Raw genomic sequence first — 18283 nt, forward strand, 5'->3', positions numbered from 1 at the left:
TTGAAGGTGGTTACATTGAGGCACTAGAATACATTTTTGCATTTCACTATATGGTCTTGGTTTCCTGAAATTTTCCATTGTGAGCAGAACTACAGATACGTTTAACAACAGTTGTTGAAATTCATGGAGTGAGAAGTAGTGAACAGAAGAGTGGTTGTAATAGGTTACCTGACATTTATTTCTTTCAGACTAATTTTACTACTTAGGGGTTTCCAACAGGGTTTTAGTGTACTGCTTATGCATTACCATGCTTTTGGAGACTGCGTGTGAATGGGGGTAAGTGTGAGTGTGCTGCTTGTGTAGACTTTTGACAACTTACCTTCTGACACACTTGTTCCAGCAATTCCAGCCACATCTTCCTTGGTCTTAACATGGATACTTACCCCTCAAGTCCTACTGGCCCTATTTCTGCAGTTCCTAGAAAGAAGAAAACAACTTGCCAGACATCCCTTGATGACTATGCAGGTTTAATCTTCAGCTCAGGCAATAATGGGTGACTGCAATGGCCAGCGGTTGTTTTTCAGGCCACTCACAAAGGTTCCTAGCTGTGTACTAGGCTAACAACTGCAAGGACCTTTTTAAGCCTAACCATGCATCCCAAAAATCTGACAAGTTCTAGTACCCTTGATAAGTGTAAGCAGGAGCCTGGAAGATGAACCATTTACATGCTGCCTGTGTCCTTTAGAGAAATTGGTGCCAAACCAGAGATGAATTTCCTGTTCCCCATCTAGTTGTCCAAGTTAAAGTTGAATTGTGTTATGGAGGAACTCTGCTTCACATGGACGGGGAGCCTGTTCCAGTGAAGGGGCAGTATGTGGGATACAGACCTCTCTGTACAGCAGGTTCTGTTTAAATCACAGGCAATGTTTAGAATGGGTAATTCTGGTGCTGTTTTGCAGAGATGCAGGGGGTCCATCAGGATGGGGGTCTGATAGTGCCTTGTTTGCCAGCCGTAGATTTCCCCTCAACAGCCTGTAGGAGACTGTGACTACAGTGATAGGGCCTTGAGATGGTGTGTATAGGACATGTTACACCCTGTATCGATTCTCAGCTAGAGCATCTTCTGTGTGGAGACATGCGTGAATGGGCGTACCTTCGTTAAAAGTTGTGCATCAGGGCCGGCAACTCGGCACATAAAAATCTACTGCCAATCATTAGCGGACTGGAGTTCCGCTGTGGTGACCCCTAACCAGGAAAAGCCGAAAGACACACAACTTACACCCTGTATCCTTTAAGTGAGGAATCTTTGTGGACGTTACAATTGTTAGATGTGTCTGGTTAGGTACATATCAGAGCAGCACTATATTCAATGATAGGGCTGATGAATGCCGAATACAGTGGAAAAATGACCTCCTTGGACGTTGATGCCATACCTTTATAAGCTGCACAACATAGAATGAGTTCCAAACTGCTGTAGATATGTGATGGCCAAAGGCTAGATTACTGTCCATGTGTGCCCCCAAGTCCCTGACTATTGGGTCAACCATTAGAGGTGTGTTATCAAAATGATAGCTACCAGGGGTGGATGACTTCCCAAAGGATACTATTATGCCTTTCTTGGCATTTAGTTTTAGTCCATCTCTGACACATGTCTGTGTCAGCCCTTCCTGGAGAACACTTGTGTTGGTGAAGGCACTTATCTCTCCGTCTTCCTATGGTCTAGTCCTTTCAGCCACCATGAACAAGGAGTCCGCCACTTCCTCTCTCGCTTGTTCCAGTGTCTGATTTAACCATGGGGGAACCATTTTTTTCTGGGATATGGAATTTCAAAAGTGATGCTACTGGATGTGTCCAAGGGAAGAGACCTCTTGTGGGGGACAGATATTGCTGTCTTAGTCAATCACAGAAGATACCGGTTTAAATAAAAAAAAAAAGAAAGCTCTCTAGGTTGCTCTCTAGGTACGTAAACCCTTTCTGGTCTAGTTCTGAGAGAGGGTGCAAGTGAGAACAAATCCCTCATTCATGCCCATGATTGTTTCAGGAGTTTTCTTTGAATCAGGCCATCAGTCTCCCAGCATTTGTATCCTGACCCTCAGAACCAGGAAGAAAGGATTCTACATATTTTAGACATGAATAACAGCTTAGTTACTATCTTGACAAAATCAAGTCCTTTAAAAAAGCTAATTGTCTATTTCTTGTGTTTGGACTGAAAATGGACAACTCATTTTAAACAGACTATTTCAAGTTGGTTGTCCTCTCCTTTTGCCTTTTTGTTATACCCAGCATCATAAACCAGTTCTAGGCAGTATGAAGGCACACTCGACGAGGGTTTGGTCTTCTTTGATGGCATATTGGCAGAGGGTGGATTCAAAGCATTATAGAGGCAGCTACATGGTTCTCTCTATGTATCTTTACAAGGTATTACAGACCGGATTCGGAATCCTTTTTCTAGATCCATAGCTTGTTTCCCAGGAGTTCCTGGATCCATATCCTTCCCCCTCCTGGATTGGATAAGCTTTGGTAATCAATCCATATAGCTTAAAGGCCATAGCAGCCATGAGACTGATGAACATGCACTTACCCATAAGTCAGTGTTCAATTTCCTGATGTCTGCAGTAGCTGCACCACCACCCCAGCATCCCTCTGTTGGGAAATAGTTTGGTGGCTATTTCTTCCTTGTTTAGTTCAGGATGTGTATGCTGTTGCTTAACTTTTTAGGCAAGAAAATCATAAAGATTTTGCACTCTGACTGCTGATTTTCCCTCCACAGGGCTGACCAGTCAGCAGTCAGAATTGAAGTGTTTGAGGGAGGCAGAGCTTTTGGAAGCTGACCTGTTGTTGTGTCTTAGGCCAGACAATCCAGACAGCCTAAATGCTTCTGCAGCAGTTTGGGATTTGAACATCTACCGTTATGAGTAAGTGCAACTTACATGACTGTATTTCTAATAGGCACTCCTTTTCTATGCTAGCACAGTAGTATCCTGAGGAGCGAGCTTTCTGCCTTGATAAACTGGGTGTCCTGCCTTCATCTTCTGGGTTAACACTGCCATGTTTCCACATATGAGGTTTCAGTCTATGCAAAAAAAAAATATATATATATTCATCAGTCTGGAAAGATGAGGACAAACTGTGCACATAAGCCATTCTTAACATCAGGAATGCCCTCTCGGCCTTTTCTTACCAGTCAGCCATCATGAGGGCTGTTGCTTTACTTAAATCTGTGAAGGGGATATGCAGAGGTGGTGAAATGAGGAATCTCCTGTAACAGCTATCTAGCTCCCAAAAGCTCTGTCTTGCCTTTTTGTAATTATTATGGGCAAATTTATTATAGCCTGTATTTTCCAGCTTGAGACTTTATATCAGTCCAGGCATAGTGGTATACCTAAAATTCCTAGCTTTTTCAATACCAGTGATAAATCTGGATGGATTGGCTATCAAACCTCCTTTGGTAACTCCATTATTCTAATAATTATAATACAGCCACTCAATTCTGTAGAGATAAGTGTTAATTTGCTGCATTTTTCAGTGTATAAAACAATGAAGGTCGTGGTTATTGACTGACTGTGGAAGAAAGAATGTGTAGCTTAAACAGCCGTTTATGTTGCAAGTCATTTTTATAATTATGAGATGGAACAGTTATGTTTATTGAAACTGTTCAAATACTTTAGAATATAGTGAGGTATTAACTATATGAAAGTGATACAGGTTTGAATTAGAAAGGGGTAATGTGGTTGTTCCTGATGCCTTTTTTTTTTAACTGATGTACAACAGATCCGTTTAGGGCTGGATCGAACGATGCTTTGTAGGTCAGGCATAGGTTGCCTCTCAGCAAGTAGACCAAACAAGGCTTTGAGGCAGTCCGTGTAGGTCTTGTTTTCCACATTATGTATTTTTTTTTGAGGAATTTCCAAGGACACTACACTTGTTGCATATGTCTGGCCAGTTACATGCCAAAGGGGGCATTGTGTTCAATAACTATTTTCATGAGAACAGATTACAACAGAACAATGACATGTTTGGATCTCAGTGCCATATCCCTTCCTATGCATTGTGCAGCAGAGTGATTTCCTCAGTATAGTAGACACATAATCGTCAAATGACAAATCCCTAATTATAGAATCTACTTGTATTTTATGAAATAGTTTAATAAATGCTTGTACTTTTAATGGAACAGTTGTGATAAATATTGATCCTGACTGATACACACACACTGAATAGTTTTGATATTTGTATTTATGTACGCGTGTGTGTGTGTGTGTGTGTGTGTGTGTGTGTGTGTGTGTGTGTGTGTGTGTGTGTGCATGTGTGTATATATGTGTATATGGATTCACTCTGAAACCTCGAAATTTCAGTACGTCGAACCTCTGATCATGGAATACCAGAGGATCAAAGTACTGAAATATCGAACCAACAAAAAAAAATTACTAAAACGTAAAAATTTCATGTTTTTGCATCTCTGAGATTGCACTACAGTGAACAGAATGGTAAAGTGTTCATTCCACACTCTGTGACAATCTCCATTCACAAGGTTCGAAATTTCAGTGCTTCGATCCTCTGGTCTTCCATGATCAGAGGTTCAGTGTACTGAAATTTCAAGGTTTCATACTCTTAGAAGGTATTTTTTTCTCATTTCCTGCTAAGTAATCTGTTGATATTCATGTTTGGAGATTAAGCCTGGGGAAATTTGCAGCTTACAATGAAGTGTGTTACCATTATGGAACTGTCAGTGTTTGATATAAAATTTAATCATATGTTGGAGAAAAGTTATGGACTGAATAGCGGATACAGACTGGTGAAAAGCTAACATTATAGGAGTGACAAACTTGCAGATTGTAATAAATGTTAGCCTTAGACATGTTTCAATTTTTGCTTGATGATTTGGGACCTAATAGACAGTATGGACTGTAAAGAAATAACTGAAGAAAGAATGATGCTCATAAAGTAAAAATGTATTAAACAATCTCACTAATTGTAATCATATACAGCTTGTTCATCATTATTTAAATACATTCAAATGGTTTTTCACCATAGGTTGTGTTAAAAACAAAATAATTTTCCTAGGATATAAATTGCTGTAAGTTGTTTCGGTGGCATTCAAATGTAATGGATAAAAGGTTTATATGGACATAGCTAGTGAAAAGCAGTGAAGAGGAGGAATATTTGGTGATTCTAAACAAACTATTTTCTCAAGAAGATATAACTGAGAAATTGGTTGTGGTCATAGCCTGCCAAGGATAGGGCAACCAGCCTACTTCAAAAGTTAAGACACATTCCACACACCCTAAATGCTAAACAGCTTGAGGAGGGTACTATAAAGTCAGTGGTTTTGGTGACAAACCTGTAGAACTTCCTAGCTGAAATGATGTTTCTTGCTCACCTACCTCTTCTTCAAGACTGTGCAAAAAAGTAACCTTTCAAGAAATGCTTTCCATTTTACAATTTGTTGTATGGAAAAGTATTTTTTTCTCAAAAGTTTAGTGGTAGGTTAGGGATAGGATTTTTTTGGCGCTTGTCATTAAAAAAATAATTTCAAAGCTAACATTTTAATCATGTGACAATACGGATTTATTAATTCTATGCTACCTACTGGACAGAGTCGTCGTTGTCCCCACCGACCCAGTAGAGACATAGACCAAGCTCTTGGCTACTTGGTTCTTCCATTCCCGGTCTGCAAGATGAAAAAAAGTTGTATGAGAAGCTGTGATCTTGAGGTTGATTTCCTCTTTGCTTCACCTGCCAATGAGTGACTCTGCTGTGGCCATTTTAGGTACTGCAAGTCACTCATTGCTTTCTCTCAGGCCTTCTGATGCTGCACTTCAGGAAGCCACTAAGGACCAAGAGACAGATGCATCCTTTGTAGTTGTTTAGCTGTCCTGTCCTTGCAATGAAGAACCACACTTTGTATCAGAGTAGGGAGCAGATAGGCTTTAACAAAGTCACTCTGAGGTGATTGATTCCCGGGGAAAGGACCATTCATGTGGGTGCTGTTTTTCTGGGAGTCTGCCAGGAAAAGGAAATCAATTCACCTTTATCAGATATGATGGACAAGAAGGATTGGCTGGGTTTTGCTAAGGATTTATTTCAAGCATTTCAGTTATTACATTCTGAGTCTTCCCTGAATTTAGAATGAAAGAGAGTTTTCTGTATTCTGACAATAGTTATCAGAAAAGGATAAGTACACAGAGTAGGGAGTCTGACTCTGAAGAAAGATATTCTTCAAATTCCCCACTGAAGAATTACCTTTGTCTGACACGGTTGCCAGAATGGAGGAGTTAATGTGAGTTAAAAATATGCCAGAATCCCAGCAAATATATTCTGATTTGTTACAGGTGGATTTTCCTCAACCTGCAACTGTTCCTCCTGTGTTGCCAGCAAAATAAGATGCCTTTACAGCAGTCAGTCTGATAAATGATATAAGTTTTCTTTGAACCACAGATTTTTTTCAAACCTCAAGTGAGATCATGTAGTGGTTTCTCTGTCAAACATATTTTGGCAGCTAACCAGAATTTACACTTCACCCTTAGTCTTTAGAATAGTGAATTTCCAGACTCCTGTCCAAGTTCTTTCTTGGCTGTGGTGTCCCCTTTGTAGAGTTTGTATATGTACCTGGTATCCATTTGGGGTTTCACCAAGGGATGGGCTTAGTTTTCCAAGCAGATGCCCAAAACAGATTATATGAATGTTTTCAAAACTTGTCTGTAGATGTGTGTGCTTTAGTGGATTGGCATCCTATCTGTGATCTGTTACTGCCTTATACATCTTGTTTGCTTCAGCTCCCCATAACTCCTAGCTGAATAAAACATGCATAGAAAATGAATGAATGAATGAATGATGCCTGTCCACCCCTCAGCCGTGGCTTATTCTTTTTGACTGTTTGTTGATTTGACTACCTCAATGTATTTTTTCAAATAATTATCTATCTCCTTCCCACTACATTTATTTATGTATATTTTAGGTGGCCTCTCTACTTGCCTTTCTTACCACATCATGTGAAGAGAAGATAAAGCATTGTCATATTTGCTTTGTTCATCACTGTATCACAGAACTTTGTGACTTGAACTATGGTTCTTGTTGGGTGATACTGATTTTTTTATGCAGCTTATTTTTCCTAATTTATTTCGCAGGTCGTGTGCATTTGTGTGTGTATAGTTGCAGTTTGAAACAGCAACTGCTTTTTCAGGTTGTGAATAACACTGTATGTTGATGTGAGTGGACATTGTTTTCAGCTGAGTTTTTGCAGACAGCTTTTTGAATGGGATTGTGGTGCAACAGGGTGGGGGGAATTTGCCTTTGCCCCTCTGTTGTGCAGTCTCAGAGTTGGTATATACAATTATCAAGGGGGGTGCAGGAAGGCTTACCCCCAGCAAAATAATTAATTTTAATTTTTGTTGTTTTTGATCATTTTAGATTTGATCTTAAACAACTTAAGATCGTTAGACCACAAAAATCATTGTCTTCAACCTCCAATCCCTATAGGACATATATTCAAACAGATGCAATGGTAGAGTCCGAAAACCACTGAGTGATGTACACCATCCGGTTTATGGACGGTTCAAACTCCTGCCAGCAAGGAAGCACTACAGAAGCATTAGATGCAGTACATCCAGATTCCGTAAACGCTTCTTCCTACACACCATCAGACTGCTGAACAACAAATCCATAGCCTAACCCACTAAATGGGTAAAACATTATATCTGAAGTAGGGACTTCATTTGTCAGCAACCTGTGAGTCTCGGATCCGATATCGGATCCGAGCCGGCAACTTGTTTCATAGCTAATGGATCCGAGCTTCTAGCTCCTCCCCTCACCCATAATCCCCTGCCAACCCTCCATGATCTCAGATCTAGTTTTCCGCGCTTGTAGATGGCTGGATTCCTTTGAGCTCTAGCGAAATAGTCAGTTAAGTCTGTTTTTTATAGTCAACTTTCCTCAACAGTTTAATTTAAAAAAGTGTGTAAGAGTCAGGTTCCCTGTAATTTTTATTTATTTATTTTTTTACATAGTTTCCCCTCCCTTCGCTGGTCGTTAGTGTGTGTGTTTGTGTTTTTGGGGCCTGTGTGTTTGTGTAGCACTCCTTTTTCTTTAAAGTATGGCTGAGGCCCCAAAAGCCATTTTTTCTAAATGTACCAAGTGTGGCCATAAGCTCTCCCTGGCTGATGGCTGCACTCTGTGCGTTCGGTGCCTTGGGGTTGAACACCTCACCTCAGGCTGTACCATTTGTGCAGCATTCAACCCCAGGAGACTGAAAGAGCAGAGGTCGAAGCTGGTCCTGGCGGGACTTTTGCCCCCGGACTCGGCTCCGGCCTCCGCTGCTCCCGTGGCACTACCACAGGCTGTGGTCATTGCCACTCCTGCCCCCTTCCTTCGGCCGGGACTCAAACTCCCTCTAAAGCGCCGGAGGACAGGGAGGCTAGGAGGGAGAAACGGAGGGAGAAGCACCACAAACGGCTGCCCGAGGCCTCCGCTTCGGCCCCGCCAGCTAAGCGGGCTTTTCCCTCTACTGCTTCTAGGTCTCCTCCTCCTCGGCTCCGATCTCCTTGCTTCTCCCCAGGGCCCGAGGAGGAGGAGGCCCGATCTCCATCGAGGTCATTGAGGCAGCATTCCAGGCCTGCCTCGGTGGCCTCGTCGAGATCAACTTTTAGCATGTCAGATGCGGACTTGGACCGGATGATGCGAAGATTCATCCAGGCCCAGCTGCAGATGGGAGTGCTCTTGCCTCTCCCCCCTTTGGGGGGGAGCTTGACACCCTTTTTCGCTCCAATTGCTCCTTCTCCGACCCGATACCCGGGTTCGGAGCCGAGCAGCGTCGGAGCCGGGGGTGGGTCGGCACCGACAGCACTTGGTACTTCGGATCCGACCCTGCCCTCAAGTCTGTTGGATCCGACCTCTCGGAGCCATGGCCCAAGCTTCGGATCTGAGGGATTCAGTGTGCCTTCGGCTCCGTCCAGGACGGTGCGCACTGGTCCTTCGGATCCGATGGTCTCGGCGCCGGCTCCGATCCCTTCATCTGATCCGAGTGGGAGCCGGCTCTCTGAGCCCAGGGAGAGCGGTTCCCCCTCGGCCTTCGATGTAGTGGAGAGGGCTCTGTCGAGAGCATCCGGACCCCCGGCCCTTGTCTCGGCTCCACCGTGCACTCCCTCTCTGCTGGGCCAGGCTTCCATCATCCGGCCTCAGGGACAGCCTGCTTCAATGTCCCAGGTTGTTCCATTGGAACAAGATGTTGCTGGCGAGACCTCCTCGGACAGCCCCCCCCGAGGAAGTGCCCCGCAAGCACAAGTGCAAGAGGAGGCACGTGTACTCCCCTGTGTCCTTAACTGAGGACACGGATTTGGATGAAGGGGAAGGCTCCCCAAGATCACCCCCTGAGGATGTCTCCTTTGGAGACATCATGGAGATGCTGAGGATCAGAGGTGGGTGGTCTGCCCCTAAGGCTTCCGACGAGTCCGTGTTTCTGGAGGCATTCGAAGCAGGCCCGTCTACCTCTTGGGTGTCCCCTCCGGCCGACCCCTTGGTGGACCTTATCACCACCAGGGCGTGGAAGGACCCGGACACTGTGGAGCCAATCCCCAAATGCCCGAACAGGATACTAAGCCCCCCCCCCCGCGCAGACCGGTCACACTGGAGCAAGGGTCCCCCCGTAGATGCCATGTTGACGGTGGCAGCCACGAAGAGGGAACTAGCTCAGGAGAGCCCCTCAGTCCATCCATCGAGCAAGGAGTCCCGCTCGATGGACCGCTTAGGGAAGCAAGTTTTTAGTTCAGCGACCTTTTCAGTAAGGTCTCTGAACTATATGGCACATGTCATCAGGGTGCAGCGGGATCTTATGAAAGAATATGCTGCCTCCCCCCCTGAGTCCATGTCGGCGGAGGACAAACAATTGTACTGCACCCGAATGGCCACTCTGAGATCCATTCCAAATACCTCTATGCGGCTATTGTCCCACGCCACCGAGGGAGCCGCTAGAGCTAGCGGAGCGGGCCTAGTCATGAGACGTCAGGCCTGGCTCTGTCATTGTGACTTTGCGGAGCCCTTTAAAGCGTCTTTAGCGAACGCCCCTTTTGATGGTTCTGCCCTGTTTGGCAAAACGGTTCGCGAGACACTTGTCCAGAGCAAGAAGGACGGGAAGATGTTGTCTGCCATCTGAGTCCGCTTCTCTGCTCCACAGCGGTCCTTTTTGAAGAACCAAAAGGGGTCAGAAGAAGATGTGGTTCCGGAAATCACAACATTCCCAACCCGCTCCGGACAACCAGTCCTTCTGTGGCAGAGGAGGACAGGGAGGACGCGCACCAGGGGCAGAGGGGCTCCGAGGAACTTTGGGTCCAGAGAACCTTTCTCTGACCGGCCCACGCAGCAGCCCTGAAGGGTTGCCCGACTGCTCCGACTCTGGCGGAAGTCTGGGGGTGCTTCTCGGAGCACCTAGCGGCATGGGAGTCCATCACGACAGACCGCTGGGTGCTTCGAATTATATCCAGAGGATACAAAATCCCATTACTTCATGTCCCCAAATTCAAGAACCTCCCCGATGTACCACCCAATCAGAGGGAGGCTGCAGCCACAGAGATTCAGCAGCTACTAAGAAAAAGCCATCCAGCCCGTTCCCCAAGACCAGCTCGGATTAGGGTTCTACTCCAGGTTCTTTTTGGTGCCAAAAAAGACGGTGGACTTGAGACCGATTCTAGACCTGTCCCATTTGAACCTGTCAGTAACCAAGGAAAAATTCTGAATGGTCACTCTTCAATCTATTCTTCCCCTTCTAAGGGAGAACGATTGGATGTGCTCTATAGACCTCAAGGATGCGTACTACCACATTCTAATGGACAGACGATCCAGGAGGTTCCTCCGCTTCCGGCTGGGAGCCAGTCACTACCAGTTCAGGGTCCTTCTCTTTGGCCTCACTACAGCCCCCAGGGTGTTCACCAAGGTATTGGCAGTGATTGCGGCCCACCTGAGACTCCAGGGAATACAGGTCTTCCCGTACCTGGACGACTGGCTCCTGACCGCCCCAACAAGGCATCTACTTTGCTCAGCCAGAGATTTCTTTTTCCGCCTAGCCCCCCAGTTAGGCATCACCATCAATGCCGACAAATCCTTTCTGGCCCCGACACAAGTCATAGAATTCATAGGAGCCAGAATAGACACCAGAGATCTACGAGCCTTCCTGGCATCGGAACGACTACGGAATTTGCAACTTCATGTGTGGGCCATCCTCCAATCAGAGACTCCACCGGCGGAATTGGTCCTGAGGGCACTGGGCTCCATGGCGGCAGCGATAATGCTCCTTCCATGCGCCTGTCTGAACATGCGGGTACTGCAGTGGGCCCTTCTAGTACATTGGTCCTTTCTGTCTTTTCCTCTCCATCACCCCATTGCTATCAGCAAGGCTTCTAGGAGGGCTCTATTATGGTGGCTCCATGCTCCGGACCTCCATACGGGCCGACCCTTCTGCACCTCTCCCCCTCTCGCCACGGTGACCACGGACGCCTCCCACCTTGGGTGGGGGGGGGCATTATTCAGGCAGGACCATCCAAGGCACGTGGAACGATACAGAGACCTCCCTGCATATCAACGTTCTGGAGATGAGAGCGGTGCTGTACGCGTTGCAAACACTTCAGAATCTCCTCCCTGTAGGAACGATTGCAATTCAGTCGGACAACATGTCGGTTGTCTGGTACATCAACAAACAGGGGGGAACCAGGTCTTACCCTCTATGCCGCGTAGCCTGGCCACCCGGTCTACTTTATGCCTATCTTCCTCTACCCCTGATGCTGCAGCTCTTACAGAAAGCCTCTCTGTTGGTGAGCAGGATGATCCTCATTGCCCCATTCTGGCCTCGGCAAATTTGGTTCTCTTACCTGTGGTCTCACCTAGTGAATCTCCCTTCTGAGAGTGTGAGAATGGGTGATTTCCACCAACCGCTTTCTGATTGCAACTCACATTCCGGGGCGGGCCAACATCCTAGCGGACAAACTCAGCCGCACCCTTCTTACCCCGTATGAGTGGTCTCTCAACCCACTAGTAGCAAAGCAGATATTCGCAATATGGGGGCAACCCTGCTGCGATCTTTTTGCCTCTCCCTCAAACACCAAATGCGGCAATTTCTTCGCTGTGATTCCCCCTCCAGGCGAAACCCCAAGAGACGCTCTGGTGTATGCTTGGCCACCCGGTCTACTTTATGCCTATCCTCCTCTACCCCTGATGCTGCAGCTCTTACAGAAAGCCTCGCGGTTGGGGAGCAGGATGATCCTCATTGCCCCATTCTGGCCTCGGCAAATTTGGTTCCCTTACCTGTGGTCTCACCTAGTGAATCCCCCTTGGATTCTGGATCCCAGTCCGGATCTAATCTTCCACCCGTCGGACTTACCGACCCCAAATCTGGACAATCTGAAGCTGACGGCTTGGTTGCTCCAGTTCCACTCCTAGTTAGGACTCCCGGAATCTCTTCACCAGTTAAAGCCATCCTCGTGGCAGCGCATAAGCCTTCCACCAGGAAAGTGTACCGCAGTAAATGGAAACATTTCTCCGTCTGGGCGGAGCATCATAATCTAGATCCCTTTATGGCTCCTCTTCCATCCATATTAGACTTCCTAACCGAACTTTTTCAGGAAGGCGCTAGTTGCTCAACTGTCAAAGTGCAATTGGCTGCCATCTCCCATTACCATGTGGGACATGACACAGGGCCCTTGATGTCGGCCAAATTGTGTAAAACCTTTCTCAAGGGCACCTTTTTGCTTAGACCCCCTATAAAAGAAGCCGTACCACCTTGGGGATCTTTCACTAGTTCTTCAAGCTCTGACTGCTCCACCTTTTGAACCTGCTGCTTCAGTAGATCTCAAATACTTGTCCTGGAAAACAGCATTTCTTGTAGCCATTACTTCAGCGAAAAGAGTTTCGGAGCTTCACGCTCTTTTTGTGAAACCTCCTTACTTGATCTTTCATCCGGACAGAGAGTACCTCAGGACCAATCCCTCCTTCCTTCCCAAAATAGCATCAGAAACCAATATAAATCAATCCATAAATTTACCGGTCTTATTTCCTAAATATCAGAATAAAGGAGAGTACAAGCTGCACTCATTAGATGTTCATAGGCAGCTGCGTTTTTATACTCATAGAACAGCTGGTCACAGGCAATCCGACCAGCTGTTCATTTCCTTTGCCAAATTTAATTTGGGGAAAGCAGTATCAAAAATCTCTCTGTCACACTGGATTTCCCAATGTATCTTGTTAGCGTACCAAGCTTCTGGGAGACCCACACCTGAAGGTGTTCGCGCACGTTCCACTCGTTCCATCTCTACTTCTGCGGCCTTCAAATCTAGAGTTCCATTGGATGATATCTGTTCTGCAGCCACTTGGGCCTCATCTCATACCTTTATTAACCACTACAAACTGGACGTGATTTCTAGAGGGAGAGCATCCTTTGGCTCTGCGGTGCTACGCAATATCCTTCCATGATGGCCACCCAAGATTCAGGTAGCTGGGGACTCTGCACAGGTTGCTGACAAATGAAGTCCCTACTTCAGATTAAGAAGTTATGTACTCACCATAACGTTCCATCTGAGTAGGTAGCTTCATTTGTCTGCAACCATCCCCCCCTCCTTCCCCCTGGCCTTCAGTGGATCTATGTGAGTTGGAATACCCTTTTTGGGTACATATTGAGGGGCAAACTTGATCTGAGGTCATGGAGGGTTGGCAGGGGATTATGGGTGAGGGGAGGAGCTAGGAGCTCGGATCCATTAGCTATGAAACAAGTTGCCAGCTCGGATCCGATATCGGATCCGAGACCCACAGGTTGCAGACAAATGAAGCTACCTACTCAGATGGAACGTTATGGTGAGTACATAACTTCTTATTACGTGCAATATGTCATTGTTATTTACATAACTCTCTGCATAGCTCACTTTATACATCTCTGTCTGCTTTATTTAAACTAGTAAATAAAAATCACAAACTCTAAAGCAAAAAGCTTGCAGGCATTGGACTTGCATGAAAGCGCTTACAATAAAGGTGTAGTGGGATTTTTTTTCACAACAAGCTGTCTTTGCACTATGAAAACTGCAAACTGTAAGTTAATGGCATATATTGTTGGTGGGTAAGTTTTACATGTGTGCCTTTATTTATAGTACTGTTTTTTATATATCCATGTATTTCTACTGAGTCTGTTCCTGTTGCATTTGTTTTGTTTCTGCTGTAAAAAAAAGTTTTCAGGTTTTTTTTATTTTATATTTTTACGATTTAAATTTTTATTAATTTAATCCATCTTCCTTCTGTAAACTGTCATTCTTATGGTACGAGCCCGAGTATCGAAATTTCATGCAGTGATAAACTACTACATAGACAGCAGTCTACTCAACACTAAAGAATGTGTGATGAGACCTTGGGACCCAGGTGGACAGTAGTCTGTCCTTTGATAGTCACATCGCCACAGTAGTCAGGAAGTCCTCCTACGTGGCACACCATCATAAAAGGGTTCTCATCCAGGAAAAAAAGAGGTCATTGTTCCCCTCTACTTGACATTCATTAGACCCATTATAGAGTACAACGCCCCTTTTGGAATGTACCTCGCAAGACATCTACAGCAGCTGGAAAGGCTACAGAAGTACCTCACAAAGAGGATTACTGGCCTCAAACAGATTCCCTACACTGACCGTCTCAAAATATTCCAGCTTTACTCCGTAGCATATCGCCTACTCCGAGGTGATCTCTGCCTAATGTATAAAGCCATATCAAACCCAGAGCTGTTGGACATGCTACACCTAAAGAAATCCCAATCCCTCCGAGCTACACGGTCTAGGGACCTAAACCTTGTCACTACAATAAACAGGACATGCTGGAGGGATAGAATCCTGTCCCAGAGACTTCCCATACTCTGGAACAGGCTACCCATCTATGTCAAGCAAAGTTCTTCATTAGCACCCTTTAAGAAAAATCTTGATGAGTGGATGGGAAATATGAAATACACCCCGGGGATCACGTCTCTGCTTGACAGTGGCACAGGAAAATAACTTTCTTGGGTGACATAAGCCAGGGAACCTTGTTGGCTAGGCTTACGTAGGCCCTCGGGCCGATAGCCTAGTACCTACCTATAAACCTATGATACATACTTTTTCCTCTGTGTTGATCTGTATGTGAAAGTTTACTTTGACTAAATGAATGTTCTTTCATTGTTCAGTATTGTGAATGATCAGTGATAGAATCGTGTGTGTGTGTGTGTGTGTGTGTGTGTGTGTGTATATTTCCCCTGCCACTAGTTGTCATTGCTGGTTTGAATGGTTAATTCTGTAGTAGCATGGCTCCCCCTGTAAGCTTCTACTGAACCTCGGTCTTGAGTGCTTGATCCTGGGAGCACAAATTAACCTCATGCTCTCAATCAGCCCAATTCCTGATGACTGTGAGTTACAGCCTCCATAAAAGAATGGACCTGGAAGCCAGCCATTGCCACATGCAGTGGCTGGCTTGTCTTGTACGAAAATAGTACTACCCACTTTGTGCTTTTAGATCCTTTTAAAAGCTACTGTAAGCAATGAAGTATGGTCTTGGGTAACCCCAGCCACCCTGTCCTAAAACTGTGATGACTCCTAAACTGTCCTCACCCTAGCCTGGCTGATATTTGAGTTCCAGTCTCCACACAAGATGCAGCAACTGCACCCCTCCCACCAGCATGCCACCACTTATCCCCTTGCAGAAGAGGTGGGTATGTGAAGATAAATTATTCATCTTCTGTACCCATTCCTTCTCTAGAGGTACATAGGGTGCGTATCTAACTATAGTCACAGTCTGGACTTAAGCTGTGTATGACAGCTGAACTAGTGGACTTTATTTATAGTTGCCCTACCATTTTATAAAGTGCACCATTCTCAAAATTAGTCATTTTTTGAGTTTGGATTCCTTATATGTAGTGTAGAACAACTATGTATAAACCCAGAGTGATTTCTCACTCGTGTATCTCTCACAGTTTACGTGTTGCTTCCAGCAACAGTATTACGTGAACCACTTTGCCTATCAAAATGATTTAATACTCACCTGTAAGCATCCAGAATGACGCCTGTAGAATACTAATTGCTGCTGCTTCTGACATATCTAAAACAGCAGTACAGTAGTTAGTCTCCAGTTAAACGCCATTCACTCCTTTTGCCTGTGCTAGTTGCAGATTTTCACATCGAGATGCATACATAGCAACACAATACTAAATTACACAGTATGTCAACACTTTCATTTTTTTTTCAGATTGCAGAGGCAGAAACTTTAGAAGACCTGAAGGCAGCTGTCCGTGACTGCTCTGCGTACCTTTCTGTTACTAAAAACTTAAGTTTTCACAGTATTGAAGACAAAAAGCAGTTGGAAATGGATATGATCAGATTCTATGTAATTCGTAGAGTACATTCATCATTTATAAGGTACATTTTAAATTTAATTTCTCAGAAGAGTGGAGTTGATAATTTGTGTGAAAAGTTAATATAAGCTCAAGCTGTTTTTCGATAAAACCAAACTGTGCCTTTTTATTTTGTTCCGCTTGTCCCACCACCATAGTTTTTCCCAGATGTCTGCATAGCTGCAGCATGTTATACCAGCGGAGAGCCTTTTCACTAAATGGATGCAGATGCAGCCTTGCAAGAGCAAACTAAAAGGGTTGAGTGCTGATGACTCTACAGCATTGACAGTTGACTGGGAATTTTTTGTTTGTGGCCTTAGTGTTGTTCCAGTGCTCCCTTGTCAAAGTACCCTTTTCACTTCTGCTATTAGCAGGATGGCCTAAAAGGAGACTACTCCAGTGCACAGAAACAGACCAACCAAGGATAAGAGTGTCTATTTCTGGCTACTTGCTCTCCCTGCCCCCATCCAAACCAATCTTGCCATGCCAGAGATGGTAATAGAACATGGTTCTTTAGCGAGATTATTTATAGAGACAGAATTACTGCGTATCCCACTGAACCACCTAGTGATGACAGGACTGGTATTGTGATCCCTGATAAGTTCCGTCTCTACCAAGAGTACAGAGTAAGTAGATATTAGTATGAGTATGTTTATTAAACGGATATACAAGTTTATGTATTTATGTACTACTAATAGGAATATATAGTGAAAACATGCTTACTCAGAGAGGTCAACCTAGCAGTATCACAGGTGGAAAAATGGGTATTTTAGCACCACTTGGAATAAATCATATAGGGTGGTATGAATGGAAAGTCGCTGAAGCCAAGAGGATGCCTGGGTATTTAGCTAGAAAACTGGATTCAGGATGAGCTTTGAGTGATGTTCCCTTTTCCCTTCACTGTAGAAAATAATGCTGTTCTCACACCTGTAAAGGTACTTGTCATAAAACGCGTACGTGTATGTGTGTGTGATATATATATATATATATAGATATAGATATATATATATATATATAGAGAGAGAGAGAGATACACATACACACACACACACACACACACACACACACACACACAAGTCCCTATTATATGCTCAAAATCCTGAAAGTGCGAAACTTACATGATCCAGCCGGGAATGTTGGTGTTTGCCACTGATCCCTCGGTTTATAATGGTTGAATACTACTGTACAGTGTCTAATGCTACCAAATGGACACCTTCAGTAATTTTTCCACAAAAATCTGAAACTTTCCTCAAGAAAATAGAAGATTTTCTTTGGATCTTTGGAGGAAGTAAGTTGTCTTAGCTGTCTGCCTAGCACAAGGACATTAACACACCAATACTTGTTTCTAGTTCTCGTTTTTTTGGTTGGACAGATGAGCTTGATTTCTGTCAGATTTGTTTAAAATTTAGTTGGGCTACTACTGAGTTGTTTAAAAGTACTCAATCCTGTTTGACGGGAGCAACATCTGATATAGATAAAAATTCTAAGAAAGGAACATTTTTCTAATTACTGAAAAGTAGCCATACCTGATACAATGGAGAAGGGAAAGGGCAACCAGAGATTGTTTCCTTGGATTCTAATAAAATCTTTACATTGTTGAGAAGGATTGCTCCTCAGTATCTTCCAAAAACATTGTACCAGCTGAATTGCTTCAACACCTGTGTCATGTACTTATAAAACATGAAGCAGTATCTGCCACTATTCAGTCAAATACTAACACCATTGTCCTGTTTATTCCATTGTTTAACTGCATGTCCTTTGCCAGAAAGTTTTATGAAATGTTGCTTCAGAAAATACCTGAAAAGAAACATATGTCTACACCAGAGCAAGTTAAGGCCAAAGGAGGTAAAAGGAAACATAACAAGCCCCCTCAAGCTGATGTTGTCAATCTTCACTTTCTTTGACTGTGGGTTCGGTTCCATATCTTGGAACCAACTCAGCCATTATTCCAGCTCGTTCCTTCCAAAAACTCTCAAG

General features: G+C 44.4%; 1 protein-coding gene across 6 annotated transcripts in view; it reads left to right on the top strand.

The window, feature by feature from the left end:
- The window catches only part of G2E3 (G2/M-phase specific E3 ubiquitin protein ligase), a 1254036-nt gene that overhangs the window by 1068583 nt on the left and 167170 nt on the right, over positions 1-18283 (top strand). For all 6 annotated transcript variants that reach the window (XM_044073806.1, XM_044073803.1, XM_044073801.1 and 3 more), the window contains one exon: positions 16162-16331. In XM_044073806.1, the coding sequence (XP_043929741.1) occupies positions 16162-16331 (170 nt within the window). The remainder of the gene's footprint in view (positions 1-16161; positions 16332-18283) is intronic.

The sequence above is a fragment of the Protopterus annectens genome, chromosome 6.part0 (genome assembly GCF_019279795.1).
Source record: "Protopterus annectens isolate FY-2018-M chromosome 6.part0, PAN1.0, whole genome shotgun sequence".
In the NCBI taxonomy this organism is placed as follows: Eukaryota; Metazoa; Chordata; order Ceratodontiformes; family Protopteridae; genus Protopterus; species Protopterus annectens.